This window comes from Chiroxiphia lanceolata, chromosome 25, assembly GCF_009829145.1.
Source record: "Chiroxiphia lanceolata isolate bChiLan1 chromosome 25, bChiLan1.pri, whole genome shotgun sequence".
NCBI lineage: Eukaryota > Metazoa > Chordata > Aves > Passeriformes > Pipridae > Chiroxiphia > Chiroxiphia lanceolata.
The window spans coordinates 1,212,502-1,233,733 of NC_045661.1; the positions used below are offsets into that span (position 1 = coordinate 1,212,502).

Genomic DNA, 21,232 nt, shown 5'->3' on the forward strand with positions numbered 1-21,232 from the left:
GTAGGGCAGCAAGAAAGCCCTGGAAAATGCCATATGGGAATTAAATCCAGCTTGTGGATTCAAGCCCTTCCCTGAGCACAGGTTCGAGTACCACAGGAGAATCATGAAACACCAAAATATCAAGAACGAGACGAGTTAAAACAGGGAGGATTGTTGCTTTTGCAGAAAGCTTTATTGAATCATTATTGTGTACAGTTGGATCAGAGGGGTCTGCTGGCTGGAGCTTCATGGCCAGTTGCAGCAGGAGCAGACGGGGTCGAAGACGAGACCCTGTTGGCAGCTCTGGACAAAGGTTTGGCCGTTCAAGCAGTTGTAGAAGTTCCTGCTGTTCTCTGGGTCTGCGTAGATGCCGTTGGCTTTGCCGGCGCAGAAGCCGCTCCCACCAGAGCCACCACTCCCACCAGAGCCACCACTCCCACCAGAGCCACTGCTCCCACCGGAGCCACTGCTCCCACCAGAGCTGCTGCTCCCACCGGAGCCACCGCTCCCGCTTCCACTGGTGGTAGTGGGAGCTTCAGTGACTGGAGGCAGGGGCTCAGCAGGAGGCACACAGTCTGCAACCAAAGCAGGAAAGGGCTTATTTTTGTGCTGACAGAGTCTCATCCCTGCCCTCCCTTCATGGGAGTTCCCGTCAGGGAGCTGCTCAGGCACTCAAAGCACTCACCACCGTTCTGCAGACCAAGGCCCTTCTTCAGGGTGGAGATCAGGGGGTATTTGCCTTCATGGCAGAAAGTGCCAGTGAAATCATCTATGTCGAGGGCCCAAACCATGGCCCCTCCAAAGTTGTTCTGCTTCAGCCAGTCAACCTGTTTGGGGCCAGGAAGAAATCCCGATCAGCCTCGGGAGCTGCTCCTGAAGGAGTCTCCTGCCTCCTTCCCAGCACAGCCCCACGTCCCAGCAGACCTTTGCACTGAAGCTCTTCGTGTTGTCGTAGCCAACCCATTCGCTCTCCTTGTAGGCATAGGGCACGTCCTGGGGTTCATCCCAAGCCTGGGTGGCTCCAGAGCTCAGGAGGGAGCAGATCTAGGGAGAAGCACCAAGAGGTGGAATGTTAATTTCAAAAAGGGAAAAGTCCAGGCTCTGCCATTGTCTGGACTTTATTCTCTAGTTTTGTGTCATTTGTCTGGTCCCTGAAAATAAGTAACTTTTTCTTAGCAATTCTATGGACAGTTTTGTGTCTGAGGCAGCCATTCAGAAAGCTCCATGAGTGCATTCCTTATACATTCCTTCAAATGATTTGAACAAGGAATGTGATTAGACACACGTACCTCATAGTAAGCCAGTGTCCCAGCCTCCCTGGTGTAAGGTCCAGCTGGTCCAGGGCCTGATGCTGGAGCCCCAACAGAGGTGTCAGATGGGTTTTGCAGGGTGAAGCTTTTTCCATAGGTTGGGAAGCCAACAAGGAGCTTCTCAGCTGGGGCACCATTGTCCTTCCAGTAATTCATAGCATATTCCTGTAAGAAAACACTCCTGTTGAAGTCTTTGCCTGGGTTTGCAGGCAGGATGATGAATTCCTCAATATGTCCTCATTGGGGCAATCACAGAGCTGAGACCTGGGGTTCTGTCTCACAAACACTTACGACATTGAAGTACTTGTAGTCCCCGGTGTCAGCTGGGCCTGTGAACAGGGGGCTGTTCTCACCAGTGTTTCTCTCCCAGGAGCCGTGGAAGTCGTAGGTCATCACGTGGATGTAGTCCAGATACCTGTGGAGAGCATTGGTTCTGTCCTGACCCACTCAGGCACCAGAGCTGACGGTCCCTCCAGCGCTGACCAGTCACCCCCTGTCCCAGCCCAGCCACAGCCCCACCTCCTGCACATCTGGGGCCCTCAGGGGCTCTTTGCAGCTTTGGCTGCAGCGCTTGCAGGGAGACAATCCAGTCCCACAAGTGATCCCAGGCTTTGCCACTCACTTGCCCAGCTCAGCAATCTCATAGCCAGCCTGGATGGTGGAAAGTCCTCCAGCCACAGCCGCGGTGACCAGGAGACGGGGCTGGTTGGTCTGTTTGGCTTCCTGCTCAAAGGCTGCCAGCAATTCCTGAGGGATTCCAGGGAACAGGGCTCAGACTTTACATCTGCCCGGGGCTCTGGCCAGAGCTGTGCTGAGCAGAGCAAAACTCACCTTAACCAGGACGGTGAAGAGCCCCTTGTCCTGGGCTGGGCTGCCCCTGGAGCCAGGGTATTCCCAGTCCAAGTCCAGCCCATCAAACTGGTACTGGCGCAGGAATTTGATGACAGACTTGATGAAGGTCTGGCGGTTCTCAGCAGAGGAAACCATTGTAGTGAACCTGGGCAAGCAGAGCAGGAGAGCATTGGGCTTTGTTTGGAGCATCTTCCTCCTCTCCTTCCCTTTCCAGGGTGCTTTTATGGGCAGGACATGGCTTGAACATACTTGGCTGTGCCAAAATTCCATCCTCCAATGGCCAGGAGTGTCTTCAGATCTTTGTTCCTGCAAAGGAAGGACAGGTACCAGAGTTACTGTAAGTCCACAGTACCCTGAGCCACTGTCACTGTGGTCAGAGGAATGGGGCTGTCACCCTGCCCTCCCTGTCTCTGCCTTCTCTCTCAGCATCCCTCGCCCAGGGCTGTGCAGAGAGCAGAGGGTGAACAACAGGGCAGGACCTGAGAGGGAGAACAAGCCCTGCCCTCTGCTCCCAGCACATACTGGTTCTTCAGGCCGTTGAAGGATTTGTAGAGGGTCTCGTCGTTCCATTCATAAGTGGTGATCTCGTTGTTGTTCATCCCGGCGAAGGCGTAGATCAGGTGGTTGCACAGGCAGGGGTCGACATTTTCGGGTGTGTATTTGCCCAGGCCAGGCCTGTACTGGGCCCAGTTGGTGAAGTAACATGTCAGCACATAGGCAGTGCCTGTGGGGAGACACAGGAGCTGGGGGGGCTGCCTGCTGCTCCTCAGACACCAGTGGCTTCAGGCAGAGCATCAGGAGCAGATCTGCTGGGAAGGACTGGGCAGAGTTTCCTTGTGGGGTCAGGAGTTCAGGCAAAGGGCAATGGGGTTGCTCCTCCCTCACACACTGCCTGGCTCTCCGGGACACCAATGGATTTGTTTCCTTCCTCCTTTCTCTCGGGGGACGGGTCGGTCTTGAGGCCTCTGGTGCCCTAAAACTCACGACTCGGGGTTTCTCCCCCAGGCTGAGCCCCTGTGCTGTGCTGCCCCAGCAGGCAGGAGGGAGGCAGGAGGGCTGGCTGCAGAAGGACTGGCTTGGTGGGAGGCTCTTGGTGTTGGCTGTGCCCCCTGTTTGCCCCGTCTGGGAGGGCTGGGGCTGGGAAGGGTTGGCAGGAGTTGTTTAGGGAAGGAAGCACCTACCGAGGTGGGCGTTGAGCAGCAGGGCCAGACCTGGGAGGGCAAAGGGAAGAACAAACCTGTCAGTGTTTGCACTCAGAAATACAAAGTTCTTGTGCAAGACTGGGCTGAACCCAGAATAACCTTGCCCTGCCACCCCCGTGTTCTATAGCAAACACACCACACTCTGTGCCTTCCCAGGCTGAGGCACCTCAGTCCAGGTAACATTTGTCAAATGATTTCAGGTAAAAGCACAGAAAAGAGAGCAAAGAAGTGACCAGGCAGTAGTTTGAGTGTTAGATTTTTGTTCCAAATCACATTCCAGTTTCCAACTGCAATGAACTCTATTCATGTTCAAAGCAGAACAGATCCCCAGCAGCAGCACTAAAGAACAGAACTCTCCCTCCTTAAAGGAGGTTGCAAAATCTCTCATGAAAAGAGGGAGCAGCAGTTTTATACCCCCAAGCCTCTGTGCAGGCACAAGTGGGACAGTGACAGAGCCCCAGCACTTGTCAGAAAGGTAGAGAGCCCCGGGTTGAGGCGGCACTTACCGGTGAGCAGAGTGAGCTTGGCCATCTTGGACCAGAACTGATGTGCTGCACAAAGTCTCTGCTTTTATACCCTTCTCCCCTCTGCTGCCAATCTTGGATCAACACGGATGGGCAAACATTGCGAGACTTGGCAAAGATCAGCATCACCTCAACTGGTACCCGCACAACGGGCCTGAACACTCCAGCTGGAGACATCACTGGTGGGGGGTTGTGCCATGTGCTGGTGTTGCAAGAGCAGCTGAAGAGCCAGATTAGATTTCTGTCATTGTTTGGAAGTTTATTCCCAGCACAGGTTTGTGTCCCCACTGAGGACAGTGACCGGTGGCTGAAGGGTTTGACTTTGTGATGTCCTTGAGTCCTCCCACGGCCGGTGGCACTGCCAACAAAAGGTTTGTTTTACCTTGTAAAACCCTTTACAAGGGTTTGGTCTCCTTGGTGGGACCAAGTGAAGGCAAAAGTGAGCAGGACTTCAGTCCCCAGCACTGGGAATTTTGGAGGACATGGGAACAGGGCTCACTCCCTGTAGGCACAGTGTCTGTTGGGATAGAGGGGCTTTTGGGTCTGAGTCGTGTCTTGCCCACACCAGTTGAGGTGGTTTCACTTCAGGGACGCAGAAGAGGTTTCCTTATTTCTTAGAGCTCAGGCTCTCTGGGAGGGAGCTCAGAGACAGAGAAGGTTGCATTTCCTTTCAGACTTATCCCCCCCCTCTTTTTGCTCAGATGTTTCCCAAAACGAGAGACCTCTCTGTTGCCGAGGGTTCGGGTTTTTCCTTAGCTTTCTGTGAAGTCCCATCGCGTGAAATTACCCAAATGCCTTGAAATACTCTTTCATCTTCTCCCCAGGCAGAGACTCAGAAGCTCTTACCCTGTGTGAGGAGACAGGTGGTTTCTTCCCTTTTGTACCCTCAGGACTAGTGCAGATGGCAAAGGCACAGCAGGCACATGGCCAGTGGCCCTGCTCCGAGATGTTCCTTTATTCCTGCTCAGGTGACATGAAGGTGACTTCCCAGTAGGTCACCCTGGCTTGGCTGAATGGGAGCCTGGAAAACAGCCTCAGAGCTGCCCACGTCACATGTTGGACAACCTGCAGATTAAAGTGTGTTGGCCTGAGCCTCTGGGTCTCGTGCAGGCACTGGGTGTCATGCACCCGATAACGAGACAACCACCTCCAAGGGGTATTTTTCCAGTGTGTTTCTTGGTTGATAAAGTAACATAGTATAAACTCAGTTGGAAGAGATTTGGAAAATCCCACCCTCAGACCCTTTGGAGCCTTTTCAGGTCTGTTTTGGTGTGAAAAGGCAGGCTCAAGGACACTAATTTGCATGTGGTGGTAACAAATGGCAGTTGGTCAAGTCCTGGAGTTTTCCTTCAGGACTTTCCCTGCCTTCTTTCTGTCAAAAGGAAGGTGTTTTTCCCTGGGCTCCTTGGGAATGGCAACAGGTAATTAAGGGCAGAAGAATTGGTTCCTGATAAAAGGATTCAAGTTAAAAAAGGGTTGAGTCTGCAGACAGGGACCTCCCACACTGTTCCAGCAGCTGAAGTGTTGGATTGCAGAGATCCACCACTCTGGGTTGTTTCTGCTGTAGTTTCCCTCCACACACCAACTAAAATTGTCATTCTGCTGATTCTGTGGCTGTGCTGGAATAAGTCTGTCTGTCCTTCAGCTGCCTGGGCTCTTTTCTGATGGGTCATGGAATGGAGACCCTGATATTCAAGTTGCTCCTTTCAGAATGGTTCCTTCTTATTGTGTGCAATTAGATCAGAGAGCTGACAAGAAATAATGCTTCTCTGAGAAGAATATTCTCTTCATAAGGGGGAGAATGACTCAGCAGACGCTGACTTGTTTTTCCTTTGGTGATGGGATACCCTGGGCTTCCCTCAGGTGACCACACCGGGGCAAGAGCCTACTCAGACCACAAAGGCCCCTCTATCCCAACAGACACTGTGCCTACAGGGAGTGAGCCCCGTTCCCATGTCCTCCAAAACGCCCAGTGCTGGGGACTGAAGTCCTGCTCACTTTTGCCTTCGCTTGGTCCCACCAAGGAGACCAAACCCTTGTAAAGCACAAACCTGGAAGAACAGTGGTGCCCCAGCTCAGAAGCTCCTGGTTGGCTTCCCGACCTATGGAAAGACCTTCACCCTGCAAAACCCCTCCAACACTGGGATTGGGGCCCCAACCTCAGGCCCTGGGCCAGCAGGACCTTACACCAGGGAGGCCGGGCTTCTGGCTTACTATGAGGTACCTGTGGCCCTCGCCTCCAGACACCCAGAGCAGCACAAACCATCCTCTGCCTTCCCAGCCAAGAGTTCTGACCCCAGGCAACACTGCACAGGCCCTTTTTGGCAGGTCACTCGTTGACTTGTCCCGCTCGGCCCTTCTTTCCTAGATCTGCTCGTTCCTGACCACCGGAGCCACCCAGGCTTGGGATGCCCCTGAGGACGTGCCCTGTGCCTACAAGGGCAACGAGTGGATTGGCTACGACAACACGAAGAGCTTCAGTGCAAAGGTCTGCTGGGACGTGGGGCTGTGCTGGGAAGGAGGCAGGAGGCTCCTGCAGGAGCAGCTCCCGGGGCTGATCGGGATTTCTTCCTGGCCCCAAACAGGTCGACTGGCTGAAGCAGAACAGCTTTGGAGGGGCCATGGTTTGCACCATCGACATGGATGACTTCACTGGCACTTTCTGCCATGAAGGCAAATACCCCCTGATCTCCACCCTAAAGAAGGGCCTCGGTCTGTGACCAGCGGTGAGTCCCGGCAGGAACACGGCCTTGGTGTCCCTCCAGCAGCTCCAAAGGGCAGGGGGTGCTCAGAACACCCTGGGGCCATGGAGAGAGGGCAGGGAGGAGGGTCCCTTCCAAACAGAATCCCTTCCCAAAGGCAAACTGCTTCCTGCTTTCTTTTCAGGCTGCAAGACCTGTGAACAGTCCAGTCCTCAAGTCCCTGGAGCTCCTAAACATGGAAGCAGCAATTCAGGGGACTGGCCATGAAGATTCCAGTCCTGTTCCAGCCAACAGACCCCTCTGATCTAATTGCACACAATAAGAATGATTAAATGAAGCTTCCTGCAAAAGCAACAATTCTCCCTGTTTTAACTCGTCTCATCCTGACTATTTCCATGCTCTCGGCTTCCCAACAATCCTGTGGGCTGTGCCTGGGAACAGCAGCAATTAAAAGCGCCAACAGCAGGTGTCAATGTTGCCCACTCTTCCCAGCCCTGTGGATGGAGCGATTTTCTAGGAGTCTTCTGCTAACATTTCCAGAGGAAATGTGATTGCGGGGCAGAAACCTCAGTTCTTGTTCCTCTTTGTTTAATCTCAAATAGAGATCTGGGATTAAGAGGAATTTTTTAGCACTTTCATGTAGAAACGGAGCACTTTGATAAATCCATTCTTTTTGGCCATCTCAAGTGTTTAAGTCACCTGCTTATCTATCTAACCAAAAATTTAAGCTCAGTTTCTGTCTCTTCTGCCTTTCCTTAACAGCACAATAAACACTCACTGCAGGAAAATGGGCTTGAGGGGTCAGTTTAAAGATAGAAACTAATTGGAGCCGAGTGGGACACGCAGGGGAAGGAACAGGCCATGCAAGCCAAAACTTGATTAGGGATGCATGGAGCATCATTTAATCATGGAGCCTGGTTAAAGAGGCCTATCTGGGCCTCCTGTGGTGATATTGCCAGTCTCTCAATGGCTTAACAGCTTTTAATAACTGAGCTGTACTGGGGGACTACTGACCTTCTTAGATAAACTGTCCCCTCTCCAGGAGTGTGACAGAACGAGGGAAATACAACCACAGTGTCAGTGGCCAAATATGTGCAGAGCTGGCCCACATCCAGCCTGGTCTGTGTGCACTCGCTGGAGCTGCTGCCACTGCAAGCCAGTGCCTGTAAATGGAGTCAGGAAAAGGCTCTCTCCCACCTCCCAGCCATGGAACCCCCACACGTGTCCATCAGCACACGGAGCTGATGGAGCTGATGGTGTAACAGGAGCTGTGCAGGGAGGTGGCTGGAACACCAGCAGGGCTGGCATCTGCTCAGCTGCCTCGTGGAGGGCTTTCAGAGGGGTCTGGGAGCTGGCCTGGGCCAAATTTCTCTCTGTTCCTCCAAAACAGATTGTTTAGTGTGGCTGCAGGGCGCAGGTTGCAGCTGCCGTGGGATCCATCCCGTGGGAAGCCCTGGCTGAAGATCCAGCACCGTGTAACACAGATCCATGGAATCATTCAGGCTGGAAAAGACCTCAGAGGCCATGGAGTCCACCCTGTGCCCGATGCCAACCTTGTCACCCAGCCCAGAGCACTGAGGGCCATGTCCAGTCGTTCCCCGGACACCTCCAGGGGTGGGGACTCCACCACCAACACGTTCTATCCAGCAGATCTCTGGCATCTGGTTTCGTTCAGATTCATGGCAAGAAAGCCTTAAAGCTCCTCAAATTCCCTCCTCCTGAAGACAACAGGTCTTGGCCAGGAGGCTCCACGCAGACACCGTTCAGGACAGCCAGGAGGGACTCGTCTCTCTCTGATTCTCATGACACCAGGTCCTTTGTTGAAAGGTCTCTATTTTTAAGCTGTTTTCCCCAGTCCCAACTCCTTGTTCCAACAGCTGGGTCTGCTCTGCTTCACACCGTCTTCCTCTGGCATTTGGTTTCCCTTCTCTCCACAGCTCATTGAGTGGAACTAAAGAAGTGCTGATTTTCAGATACCAACCATTCCCTGCTCCCCGGGGAGATTCCTGCCTCCTGCATGCACATTCCCAGAAATACCATCTGACTCACTCCGATTACGAAATGCTGCAGCCATTTCCCACCCCTCTACTTCTAGAGTGTAGTTAGCTCACCTTTTGTCCCCGGGGATATTTTATAGGGATTTAGAAGAGTTTTTTTCATGAGGATTTGATGCAGTGCTGCAATTGCCCATTGTATATTCTTCCCTCGCAGCACATCTTTCATCTTTCCTCTTTCTCTCTTGGCACTAAACTGCTATAATTAGGCTCTGTAAATGAATCTCAAGCTTCTGTGATGTTGTGAAACACTCAGACTCGATTTCTGACCATCCTGTTCCCCAAATAGACCTTGACTCTGCACTGCAGGCATCTCCCTGACGTTCCCTGGTGCTCGGGGTGGAGGCAACGCGTCCCCCAGCTCCCTGTGGTGGTGAACTCCAGGGATCAGGGTGCTCTGTCTGCCTGGTAATGGGCTGCAGATCCTCCCACCTAGTCCTGTATCCAAGTGTTAGTCCCTACATTATTGCCTGGTCTGTTGGCAGGTGAGAACAGGCCTTGGAAAGGCTCCTGTGTTCACCTGAGACAGATCCATAAATCCCTCACCTGCACGTGACCATCTGTGCCCCAGCACAGGTGGGTGCAGGTGGGCACAAGGGGCTGCAGAAAGGTTGGATGTGCATGGATGGACTGCACAGGGGGGTTATTGTAGCTCAGGAAATATCACATGGATGACTGGAGCTTCCTTTCAGCTGCTCTGGATGGTTCGTTATTTTTGTGGACCTCACGTTCCGTGAAATTTTTTTCATAGTCTGATCTTTCAAAAATTGGATTTATTAAAGCATTTAATCTTCAAAAATCCACTTAAGATTGGTAACGCATATTACAGCCTGAACTAATATAATCTATTACTTAGGAAAATGTCAGCCCTGAGCACTCAGATCTCCAGCTCCCTGCAGTCAGGGTTCCAAGGGGCAGGTTCAGCCATAGAACATGACCTGTTTTCCCCATCCATCCCACCCCGACAATCCCCATTATCTGTCAGGAAAGAACCAGATGCCCTGGATTGGGAGCTGAGACAAGCTGGGAGTGCTGGGGGCTAATCCTTCACTGAACTGTGGCTGCCACTGGGCTGGACACGGACACTGGGGCACTGTCCTGCATCTCATCCAGTGCTCAGGAGCTCTGGTCCTTGCCAGGACCTCAGAGAAGGGAACAGGAACTTCCTTTCAGCCCCATCCTTTTCCCTCTGAACCCTTCAGAGGATGCTCTGCCCCCACACCACCATCCCAGCTCATCTAATTACTTACTAAGCTCTTTTTCTGGTTAGCCAACATCTGCCCATTTCCAATTAATCCATGTTCACAAGCTCAATAACCTGAGCCATCTGGGGAGGTAAGAGAGATAAGCTTCCCATTAAACATTTACAGGACACAACAGGAGTACTGAGGCAACTGTTGCTGAGACAACCCAGGCAGGGAGGGGGAGCAGCTGATCCTGTGCCTCCAATGGCCACCGTGCCAGGGGACCAGGAAAACAAAATTTAGGGGTCTAAAAATGGATGTGGACCCTCACACCCCCTCCCCAGGGCACGAGCTCCTCTCACTTACACCCACAAACGCCCTTGCTTCATCACAATAAAGGTTTTTAACATAATTCAGTAGCATTTCGGGCCCTGGAAACCTGAGCAACCAAATAGCCTTTAAATTAAACATTCGGTCCTGAAGCAGCAGCTCCAGGTGCCCTTCAACCCACAGGGCTTAAAATAGCCCAGAAGTCAGGCTGACCCCCAGTTCAGCTTTCCTGAACAGGGTGAAAACCGTGGCCTCAATTCTAAGCAGAGACGTTATCTCTGTCCCCACACTTCAGCAGCCACTGGCCTTGTTTTGCAAGCACAAATTTGTTTCCCAATCTTGCTGGATGGGGTTTATCTCCCCCAGGGCCTCCACCCTTTTTCCCATTCAGAGTTTCTGGGGCAGCAAGGGAACAAGATCCTTTGCCAGTATATCCCATTCCCTCAGGTTAGTGCAGCAGAAGGGGGAAAGCCCTAAAAAACCTTAATGGAAACGAAGGAGCCTCAGGAATGAACTCAGAAATTGAGAATATTTGAGTGTGTCTCAAGATCCAGGGAGAGGGTTGGCAGATTATGTGGAGTTTAAGGGTGGGAGTTTATGGGGCCACGAAATTCCACACTTTGAATCCTGTGTCCAGCTCTGGGCCCCTTGCTCCAGGAAAGACATTGAAGTGCTGGAGCATATCCAGAGATGGGAATGGAGCTGGGTAAGGTACAGCAGCACCTCTGAAAGAGCCTTTCCTTCCATGAGCCCCTGGATACAGGAGGTTCCTGTCCTGGGATAGGGGGTTGGAACAAGCTGATGATCTTTCAGGTCCCTTCCACCCTAAACCAGTGTGTGATTTGATGTGTCAGAGCAGATTCAGCCAATAATTCTGAATATTGCAGACATAGGAGAAAACCCATTTAGGCTGAGAACTGCTATGAACTTGAAAGCAATAAAAGGGAAATTCATCAAAGAAACTCCCAATTACTGCTGGCCCAGGGCTGTGCTGCAGGGAGGGAACACCGGGAGCAGCGTGTGAACCCAGTTCGGCTGACGGGGGAGTGGGGAAGCTGCACTGGGGGCACTGCCCTGGGTTTAATCCTGTATTCCTGGCTGTCACTGTGGGGACTCTCCTGGGGCTGGCCTGGGGCTGAGAGAGCCCTGAGAGGCTGCCAGGGCTCGGGGGGAGAGAGGGAAGCGGAAGTAAAAGCGTTCGTGTTATAATTTCTCGTAGCAGCCATAATTCCTCCTCACGGGGCAGACCCCGGGATGGGGGTGGGAAGGGGCCCCCCTTTAGTTTGCTGACCCTTTATTTTACCCGCAGGGGAGTGAACACCCCCTTGTCCCATCCCTGGCTGGGACATGGAACATGACCAGTTTTCCCCACCCATCCCACCCCGACAATCCCCATTATTCCTGAGGAAAGGTGCCCTGGACTGGGATGCCCCACATGGAGCTGCCCTCTGTGCCTCCCTTCCCTTCCTTCCTCCCTTCCCGGCTGGATGCATTCCCTCTTCCAGGCATCCTGGCACCCTGAACGTGCTTCCCACCGGGAGCCCTTTGTTCCCATGCCAATCTCCATAAAAACTGGAAAACCAGCCTGTGTCCCCCCCCCTCCCACCAGCACCCCTGGAGCTCCCGGGGCTCCAGCGCCCCGGTCACGGAGGGATGTCCATCTTTGGAAGCAGCTCTGCTCCCCAGCCCCGCTCCCCCTGCCCTCGTGGGAGGCTTTAGCTGTGCTCTGTGGCTGCTCCTACGTCACTTGTTTTGCAGAAGCTCTCGCCAGCTTCCTGCTGAGGAGCTGGGCCTGCTGACGTGCAGGGAACAGCCACGTCAGGCAGGGCCGGGAAGGGAAACGCGGCCCTTTTTTGGGTGCAGACGAGAGCAGAGTCCACAGGAGAGCACAGGGGAGGACTGAGATTCGGGAACAGCTGGGCTCTGTCAGTAACTCAGCACTAAGGGCTTAAACAACCCCGGGGATAAACACACTCCAGTGCTGGCAGACCTCCCTCTTTTTTTTTTTTCCTCAGCTCAGCACAATATTTTCCTTTCTCTTTCAAAAACGTTGTTTCGCTGCTAATAATTAATTGGAGTGGAATGCTTTTCCAGGGTTATATTTGGATTTGCTTCTCCAATGGTGCTCCTCCATCCCACCCTCTCTAAGGCAGCTGTGTCGCTTTCTGGAAGTGGAAAGGGTCGTTTGCCTTCCACAAAACTTGGGAGGTTCATGTCCTGAGGCAGAGCCTGAACTGGGGCACTTTTGGGGGACCCAGCAGGCTGTGTGTGTGGAGAAAAAAGAGCTGGAGTAGCGAAGCAGAACCACTTCATACCACACCTTCAGTCTGGGGCTTCTAAGTGCCTGGAAAAGGGGGATTAAAAAAAAAAAGGGGGCATCAAATCAGAGCATGTTGACAGTGGCGTGTTATTCAGAGCAGGTTATATATTTGCTCAGGTGTTTGGAAATCTGAGCAGTTTACAACAAGTCTTTAAGACAGGCTGATGTCAAACCCCCACCTGACTGCTCCTCAGCTCCTGGGAAAACCCCAAGCCAGACGCAGAATCCCTGGCAAGGCACCTTTCCCCGGCACACACGTCCTACCTGCCTGGCAGGGCTGTGCTCTCCCTGCCTCCCCTGCAGCTCTGACGTGGCTGCAAAGTTCCTCCTTTCATGTGGGTGGCTGTGAGATAAGACACACGCTCTGCTCTGGGCCTACGTGGCATCGCTCAAAAAAACCCCCAAAGAAACGGGGGAAAAAAAATCCGGCTCCCAAGGTTCCAGGGCTGGGAGGAGGAGGAGGAGGGAGTCACCTGGGAAACAGATCCCACCCCGGCACAAACAGCCCCAGCTGAAGGACAGTCACGGTGCTGCCTCAGCTGGAAAGTCCCTGTATCCCCAGCCCGATCCAGGAGTGTGTTGCCATCACTGGGATCACACCCAGGGCTTTCATCTTATCTGGGAACCTGCTGAGCAGGGTCAGAGAGCAGGAGGCAAAGTGGGTCCATCAGGAAGGCTGCTGGTTTTCTCACGTTGGCCGTGGTGTGGTCAGAACCTTTTCTGTCCCACGTGTGATGCCTTTCTTTGCATAGTTAAAGCTGCATAAAGTGTCATTAGGCAGCCCCATGTAATTAAGACAATTATATAAGGTAAGCACCCCACAGAGCAATTGTGGCCAATTTTTCGCATACCCAGGGGCATTTATAGAGTCCTAGATGGCCCTTCAGATGATTTACTTGCTTACATGTCTCTGAAGCACTCAGATGCCTCTAAAGGCCTCAGCTTAGGTGTGTCTCAGGTGACACCTTTGAAGTGGACACCCTTGTTCTGCTCCTGCTGGGAAAAAGCTGGCTGGAGAAGAACTCCTTTTTTTTTTTTTCTTCCTTCTTGCAAAAAAAAAAAAAAAAAAAGAGGAGTTTTTTTTTGTCTTGTTTAGTTCTGAAGGAGACAGAACCTGAGGTTCTGGGTGGGAGTGATCCAGGTCCAGGTGGGGCACCCAGAAGAAGGACTGACATGGAGAGCTGTCCACCCCACAGGTCACCATGGGTGACTCTAGGCAGAGGCTCACTTGCTGCCCTTCCTCCCTTGCTGTTTGGGGAGAAATTCCAGCCTGGTTCTGAGAAACCTTCCCAACAAAAGGGTGCTGATGTGAAAAAACTTCCTTGGAGCGTTTGGTTTGCAGTGAAAGGATCTGTCTGTTCTCCAGCTGACTCCTGGGTTTCAGACCCGAGCAGAGCCAGTTCCTGTTTTCAGTTTTCTGCTCAGCAATAACCTTTCTTTAATTAAAGTCTCACCCCTTGCAGGAGGGCAAGAAGAGCCTCAAACTGAGGAGACTTGTGCCGAGATCTCAAGCGCTGGCAGCTCCGAGCTGGAATTTCTAGTGGGGGAGCACAACAGTGGGAGCACAATGTGGCCTTGCTAGAAAGAGGGAAAACAGCCATTTATGGCTGACAAGTGTGGACAGACGCCAAGGAAGGGCCCTCCTGGGCTCTGGAGCAGGCAGGCTCAGGGCTGGCAGTTATTCTTAGCTGCTTTGTAGACCAAGAGGCCTCCAGCTGCCTGGTCTCTGCAAAAGCTGCTCCCCTCAGGAGCACTCCTGAGAAGAGGGAGTGGAAGCTGGAATTTGAGACCCTTTTAAGGTCTGTTTACTCTTCCAGCCTCCGCAGATTTCAGGGCATGTGCGGGAGGCCAATCTGAAACTGGTTATCTCGGGGAGAGCTGCAGGCACAGGAGGGAGTGGAGATCCAGGAGCCCCGTCAGCCACGACTAATGGGGCACATGGGAATGTGTCCCCTGCTGCCACTTGGCCATTTCCATCCCGAGTGTTCATGATCCAGGCTGAGAAAGACCCCTCTGCAGGGACCAGAAGAAAACAGTCCTGTGCTCTGTGTTTTCCTCTGGCTGTTGCTCCAGGGAAGCTGGAAGGCGATTTTCCCCTCCCTTCCCCTCTTGTGCAACGTTTGCTGCAGGAGATCTTCCCAGCATCCATCCTCTTTCTGGCAGGAGCTGCCTCACAGCAACATTCCCAGCTCCTTCCCCTCATTGGCAATGCACCTTTCCAGGCTCACAAGTCTCCAGGTGCTTCCAGAACGGGAAGTGAACCTCCCTGTGCTGCAGGAAACTGAGGACAGCGAGCTGGAGAAAATCAGGAGCAGGCGGGTGGGAGCATCAGGATCAGCCCTATGGAGAGTGTTCCAGCCAGCTGGGAGGAATGGGATGGGGACACAAGGGATTTCAGCTGGCTGCACACCTTGGGATGGGTAGCAGGGATCTGGTTTGCTTTTGATCCTCCAAGAGGCTGAACAGAGTGGAAAACCTTGATGGATGTCCCCAGAACCCTGTCCTGGAGGTCACAAAAGCCCCTGAGCTGGAATTCCTGTTGGACCCTGCCGTGGTATCCCCAGTGCTGAGATCCAGATTCCCAGATGCTGGTGATCCACCCCTTTGGGCAGCAATTTAACCATATTCTTGGCTTCCAAATCCTGGGTTACCACATGATTTTGCATCCAGACCCGAGCCCGCTCAGGGAGAGCAGACACGATGTGGGCAGGTCCCAGCCCTGACACGGGGGCCCATTGGTACTGGAGCTGCTGGGAGTGTGTGACTGGGTGGTTTGGAATCCCAGTTTTGGGGGGACATCCCACTTCAACCTCTGGCTCCTTCCACAAAACCACTGGCCTGCCCCAGGAAGGGCGTTCTGCTCTCCTGGGACTCAGGTGACCTCCTGGGAATCGGGGGGAGAAACAGCACCTGACTTTGTGGGCTGGTTTTGGGGGTAGCTGGGTTGAGGACACTTCAGGTCTGCAAGCCTTGGGGGTGACCCTGTGCAGGTCAGGGGGAGCTGCTGAGCCCTCTGTGTCCAGCCAGGACGGGGCTGGCTGGGAAGGGAAGCAGCAGGACACATCCTGCTCGAGCAAAGGGGCTCAGTGCCTGCCTGGCACCTCTGTCCCTGAGCCCTGTCTCTGCCCACAGACCCAGCTGTGCTTTCCAGCTGTCAGGAAGGTTTCTGCAGAGCCCTGTGTATAATTCCCTCAGCGTGGCCCCAGCCGAGGCTCAGCACAGGAAGGGAAAAGTGAGTTATTGTCCTCACTGTTTTTCCAATCCTTTTGTTTTCTAAGGAATGCGGCTGCAAATCCCTGCTGCCAAAGGCTCTGGAGAGTCCTGCTGTGAGGACAGGCCCTCCCTGGGGCTGCTGTGCCCAACAGGGAGCTGTGGTCAGCGAGGATGTTGTTTCTTCTGCAGCCGGGCAGCTCCTCCCCTTGGATACAGCTCACGTGTCCATAGGCTGGATTTCCAGTTGTTCTTGGCACAGCTGAGCCACCCTGTTTGTGTCTCGGTTGCCTGCTCAAATTCCAGAGGTGCCGAGAGATCCCAGACGGCTTCGCTGCCCTCCCTGTGGGGACAGGGACAGAATGGGGGTGGGAGTGGGACTGTCCCTGCCATTACTGCTGGGTGGGGAGGGGCAGGGCTGGGGTATAACTGGGCTCCCCAAAGCACTAATTACAGTGTGAGACCGTGGTGCAGGACAACCACTCCGAGGATTTTTGGGAACGCTGCTCAGCAGCAGTGGATGGAGCAGCCTGGGCCGGTGGCTGGGTCCCTCGTGGTCACCTCTGCCCTTGCAGTGTCCTTGGGGCCATCACATCCCTGGCACACCTCAGGGCAGCCTCCTGGGGACTATTGCCAGGATACTGAAGTTATGTTTTAGCTCAAGCGGTTTAAGTGTCCCTGGTTTGTTCCCAACCTGCTTCCACTCAGAGCTCTTGGGTTTTGTAAAGTGAGACCGAAGTCCTGAGCAACAGATCAAAATCTTGGACAGGCACCAAGATCTGACCTGAAAATGGCTCAGGAATCCAGCTCCCACCTCCTCCCCTCAGCTGTACACAGATAAAATCATGACTCTCTTCATTTCCTGAGTGGAAAAATGCCCCTAGAGCCTCTGCCAAAGCCTTGCCTGTTGCTCAAATGCCAAAATATGAAGGGGGAGCTTATGTGCTGCTCCTGTGAGTACAGATGTGGCTCTAACCCGAAATTTGGGGTCCAAACGCAGCTGAACTCTGTGTGCAACCCAAAACCCAGGCTTTTGAGTACATGATCCCTGCTTGAACAGCTCCCACCCCCGGCAGTGCAGGGCCAAGCTCAGCTCCGAGCCACATCCCAGCTCGGCTCCGGCCTCCCGGGCTTTCTTGAGTAACAGAACGTTCCGTGGGACTTCGCAACAGGCAGGGTGGGAAAACCACATCTGCTTCCTCCTCAGATGCTGCCAGACGGACAGACAGAGACGTGTGAAGGCTGATACTGAGCCTGCCCGTGCTCTGATGCTCGGCTGGCCCTCGGTGTTCCCTGCGGAGCAGCCGGGCTGTGGTTTGGGAGAACGCGCCGGCCGGGGGGGGAACTCGTGGATGGTGGGGAGGTTTGCAAAGCCCTGGAGGGTGAGTCCCTGTGGGACACCCTGCCCCTGCCCAGGTGCAGCACCCCACCAAAACCAATTAGCCACCTTCGCCAGGGAGGGCGAGGAACCCTTGGGAACAGCCTAGAGCAGTCCTGCAAGAGTCCACCTGCTACCCAGGAGGTATCTCTCCAAGCTGGGATCAGCTTGGGAAAAGGCACCACCCAGACCTAAGCTCTGGCAGGGTGTTGCCCTGCTTTATCTGGGCCTCTTTGTGCCCTAATTGCTGTTTGCAGGGACTGGGATCTTTGCTGGGCCCTGGGAAGCGATGGCCTCTTTCATATTTGTGGGTGTAGCCTGAGAAGAACCCCAAGGACCTTCTCCCACTGTCCCTGCTCTCCCACGCTGGGGCCTGGGCCAGCAGCAGCTCTTGCTGGCTGGAGCACAGAAGTCCACCCTGGATTTGCAGTCTGGGCACAGGGAGAGGGGTGGATTGGGCAGAGCTTTAGCTGTAGATTATTCCTGACATAATCCAGGCTGGGCAGTTGAGCTGCGGACTAAGAAGTGGACTGGTGGGGAGGGAGAGGAGGGGAAGCCGGATCCATCTGGCCAGATCCACAGTCTGTGAAGGGAATGAGATCTGGAGCCAGCCCTGACCAGGTCAGCGTGCCATGAACTAGAGCAGGCCCAGATCTGAAGCCCTAAACCTACTTGTCTTCTCTTCTGCTAAGCAGCACCTGCTACACCGAGTCTTTGAAGTCTGCTGGGACTGACTGGATCCTTCAGCCTGGTGGGAAAGCACAGAACTTCCCAGAAAGGTCTCGTTTTCTGTTTGACACTGTGTCATACAAAACCCTCAAGCAAAGGGCTCTGTGGTGGCAGCTCAGGTCTGTGGTGCCACAATGGAAATCGCTTTAATCTGTGACCGTCTCCTGCTCTTCCCCTCCGAACTGGGGGTAAATAACCTGCTTTTCACAGCCTTTCAGAAAACACATTCAAGCCCAGCAGAGACTCAGGGCGGCTCTGAACAGGGTCAGTAAATTCACTTACCAGCTGCTCCAGCCACAGAGCCTTTGGTGCTCCTGCCCTTGTTTTTGTGCCGGTGATTGGGGTTGCCATGGAGCTGCACCAACGTTCCCCTGGGTTAATGCTTTATAAGCAATAAATGCAGATTTCGGCAATGTGCTGCCTTGGCAGCTCCTCACAGCCTGGCTGAGCTGGAGTTTGGCAGCCGAGCCACATTCTCACCACCTAAAAAAAAAAAAATCCCGTCTTGTGGTTTCAGCCCAGAGGGGGTTGTTGGTTTGGGTTTTTTTTAACTTCTTGTTTCTAAGAAAAGAAAAAAAATCCCTTTCTCGTAGCACGGCTGCGTGTCAGTGAAGTGTGAAATCCCTAAATATATCCCTCCCTCCAGCCTCCCTTAGAAGGAAAGGTGTGAGAGAGACCCAAGGAGGACGGTTTGCCCGAAAAACACTGGGAAAGGGGAGGAATGCTGGCCCCTTATCCCATTATCCCAGCGGGCAGCAGCACCGGCACAGCTCCCTGTGTCCTGCCTGGGCTTTGTGGCTTGGAACAAGACACGGCATCTCTGGCCTGGAAACAAGACCTGGCATCTCTCAGGCTCAGTTTTCGGCCGTGCTGGCTGTGCCTCTCCCACGTCAGACCCCAAACCCCCTCGAGGATGATTTTCCAGGGGTGCCTTTGCGGTGCTGAGGAGGATTTGGAGCCCGTGTCCCGAGTTATCCGTGGGTTTGCCACCACAGTTAGCGCTGGGTTCACCTGTTTCCCAGGTGTGTGAGGGGGGAAATGGTGTTTTGACTGGAGTCAGGATTATTCTGGGAGTTTCCAGAGGGGAAAGAGCAGGGATAGGTGGCCACACCCCAGATAAGGGACAATTACGGAGGGGCAATGGCCTCTGTGGCCCAGCTGTGTCTCACACGTGCTGTTTACCCCTGGGCTGGAGCAGGACTGGGGGAAGATGTTACACCAAGGGCTGCTGAAGGGCAGAGGGGTGGAGCAGGACCAGGGGGTGTCCAGGGCACGTCTCACTGCAGTGCCTTATCCCGGGGCCCCACTGCTCCTTGTTTCCGAGAGAGAACCAGGGCTCTGGGCTCGTTTTATCTCATAAACCAACAAGCCTGACCCAGGCTTCATAGCTGACAACTTTCCCTGTCCCTGGCTGTTCAAACACCTCCATCCCCACCGTGCCCCGGTCCCCTGGCCCTATGCCAGGGTCCCCTTTCTAACCCCTCACAGGAACAGAGGTGGGTGGAGGCCGTCGCATCTGCAGAGAGGACGTGGAAAAAAAACAATAACCAAATGCAAAGAACAGGAAACCACCTCAGAAATCAGCGTGAGGTCAGATCCACACCTTCCCCACCGAGGAGGCTTCGTGAGGAGCCAAAGTCTGAGGCTTCATCTCTGCTCAATGATACTGAGCTTTGAACAAATGTCCTCTTAAACCATCAATATGGTCCAGAAGGAATCTGGTGAGACCAAGGAGAAAAAGTCCTGTGGCAGCTGGAGCTCAGCACCAGTGAAAAGTAGGTCCAAGTCCTAAGGAGTGTGAAGAAAAGCAACGCTTTCTGCTGTTACTCCCTTGAGTACAGCAATGTTTGCTTCCCGAAATACCTCTGAACAGATATGACAGGGTCAGATAGGTTGTTTTCCATGAGGGAACAAGGCAGGCAGCAAGGGAAGTGGAACAGAGGGAAGGTGTTCCGTGAAAGAGGGCTCTAGGAACGCCGTGGTCCCTCGCTGCAACCCGTGGCTTGGGCTGCAAAAGCCACTGTGTGCAAATGCTGTGGGGAAATCCAGCTCCCATCCACACAGAAGCAGAGGGGAGTATTTAAAGGTCCTTGATAGGACAAATGGAACTGCCTGGACATGCCCAAAATGTGTCCTGACATGTCCCATCCGCACATCCCGAGGTCCCAGGAGTGGGATCCGGTTACAGGCGACAGGGAGCAAACAAAGGGTCGAGCTGACAAAAGATATCCAGGCACCAGAATAGGTGTCGAGGTGCTGAGCAGAGCCCAGTGCCCTGGAGCCAGGGGGGAGATAAGCTCTGAGGAGCCTGGTCTGCCTGACCTTGGTCTGGACTGCCGGGAATGGGGACGTGCTGGAGAACATGGGCTGAGGGAGCAGCTCGTTGGGTTAAAGGGGGTTTGTTTTCTGCCCCTGCCCTCCCTCTCCCCCCAGTCGCATTTCACACGGTTCAGTCACGGCCTTATTTCACAACTGTGTGTTTTGAAAGGACTTATTAGCTCTAAGTGCAGGCTGGGCTTTAGAGTCTTGCTTATTGTTTACCCTGCCTGCTAGGCCTGTTTTCTGGGGTCAGACCCGGGTTACCAATTACAGCTGTGATTAAACTATTAGCCCAGCTTACCCCTGGGCTTTTTTCCCCTTAAATTCCCAGTGATTGTGCTTAACTGGTGTTAGCAACCAGGTGGCTGCTGGCACTGCCTGCACAGTTGTCTGTGCCTCCTCCGGCACAGCCACGTAATGAGATTTGAGCCGGCCCAATACATCTATTATTTTTACAGTTCTGGATTGATTCCCAGAGGTTTTTTTTTCCCCCCCTTAACTTAAAGAAAGCCAGCCCTTGGCTCCTCAAATCTCTCCACAGATAACCTCCAAACCCTGCCCAAAAGGCTTGGGGGGACGGGGAGGGACCCGGCTGGGGGAAGTGACAGCTCGTTTAGCGACCTGGGGGACACGTCTGATGAGGAGGATTTGAATGTTAATTCTTGATTCTGTGGAACTATTTTCCTGCCTGTAATAGGGGGTGCAGACTCCCACTGTGGCCCTGTGACAGCTCTGATGGTGTTCTGGGACGGCTTGAAATTGGGGTTTGTGTCTCATGCCTCATAAACTTGAGCCCAGCAGAATTAAGGGTGTCGTCACCCCCAAAAAAGCATAACGAGCCCGAGCACAGCGTGGGAACTGTTGCCTTTTAGGTGAACATAAAACACCACGAGTTGCTGACTTGCAAAGCCTCAGTCCCCGTGAGCAGCCTGGGCTGTCCCTGCCCGAGTTTTTAACCCTTGATTGAAGCCAAATGTTCCCCTTTTATTGTAAAATTTCCAGCTCGACTGGTTTTGAGCCTCATTTGGATAAACAGGCCCAGAGTATTTGAAAGCATATCCGAACTCCTGATTCCTGTCAAACCAGTTGCAGACCCAGCCTGGCCAATCGCTGGGGAGAAGTTTATTGGGTTCGGGTTG

At 53.5% G+C, this 21,232-nt stretch overlaps 2 protein-coding genes across 6 annotated transcripts; one reads left to right on the top strand and one right to left on the bottom strand.

Annotated features, from left to right (window-relative positions):
* Window positions 1–148: 148 nt before the first annotated feature.
* LOC116798401 (acidic mammalian chitinase-like) lies at window positions 149–9,892 on the bottom strand. 5 transcript variants are annotated; one of them, XM_032710812.1, is made up of 12 exons: window positions 3,850–3,889; window positions 3,323–3,352; window positions 2,664–2,865; window positions 2,391–2,447; window positions 2,121–2,286; window positions 1,912–2,036; window positions 1,581–1,704; window positions 1,269–1,454; window positions 904–1,023; window positions 665–806; window positions 492–554; window positions 149–419 (listed from the first exon to the last, which is right to left on the bottom strand). In XM_032710812.1, exons 1-12 carry the CDS (start codon window positions 3,872–3,874, stop codon window positions 226–228), a joined length of 1,434 nt encoding a protein of 477 aa, XP_032566703.1. In that variant the 5' UTR covers window positions 3,875–3,889; the 3' UTR covers window positions 149–225. The 5 variants fall into 5 exon arrangements, with proteins under 5 accessions (XP_032566703.1, XP_032566701.1, XP_032566702.1 ...); XM_032710810.1 differs by having other exon boundaries at window positions 149–437; XM_032710811.1 differs by having other exon boundaries at window positions 149–410; window positions 483–554.
* LOC116798175 (acidic mammalian chitinase-like) lies at window positions 4,841–6,923 on the top strand. The gene is made up of 5 exons (XM_032710350.1): window positions 4,841–4,857; window positions 5,892–6,087; window positions 6,236–6,355; window positions 6,453–6,593; window positions 6,754–6,923. Exons 1-4 carry the CDS (start codon window positions 4,841–4,843, stop codon window positions 6,585–6,587), a joined length of 468 nt encoding a protein of 155 aa, XP_032566241.1. The 3' UTR covers window positions 6,588–6,593; window positions 6,754–6,923.
* Window positions 9,893–21,232: the final 11,340 nt, after the last annotated feature.

Bases quoted from the DNA above. Each gene is read 5' to 3' on its own strand.
- LOC116798401 (XM_032710813.1), bottom strand. From the start codon at position 3,874: ATGGCCAAGCTCACTCTGCTCACCG. The intron at 2,287-2,390 runs GTATGTTCAAGC...CTGCTTGCCCAG, and splicing joins TGGAATTTTGGCACAGCCAA to GTTCACTACAATGGTTTCCT. The intron at 1,024-1,268 runs GTACGTGTGTCT...GCTTCTCCCTAG, and splicing joins GGACACTGGCTTACTATGAG to ATCTGCTCCCTCCTGAGCTC.
- LOC116798175 (XM_032710350.1), top strand. The intron at 6,088-6,235 runs GTACCTGTGGCC...CTTCTTTCCTAG, and splicing joins GGCTTCTGGCTTACTATGAG to ATCTGCTCGTTCCTGACCAC. The intron at 6,356-6,452 runs GTCTGCTGGGAC...GGCCCCAAACAG, and splicing joins CGAAGAGCTTCAGTGCAAAG to GTCGACTGGCTGAAGCAGAA.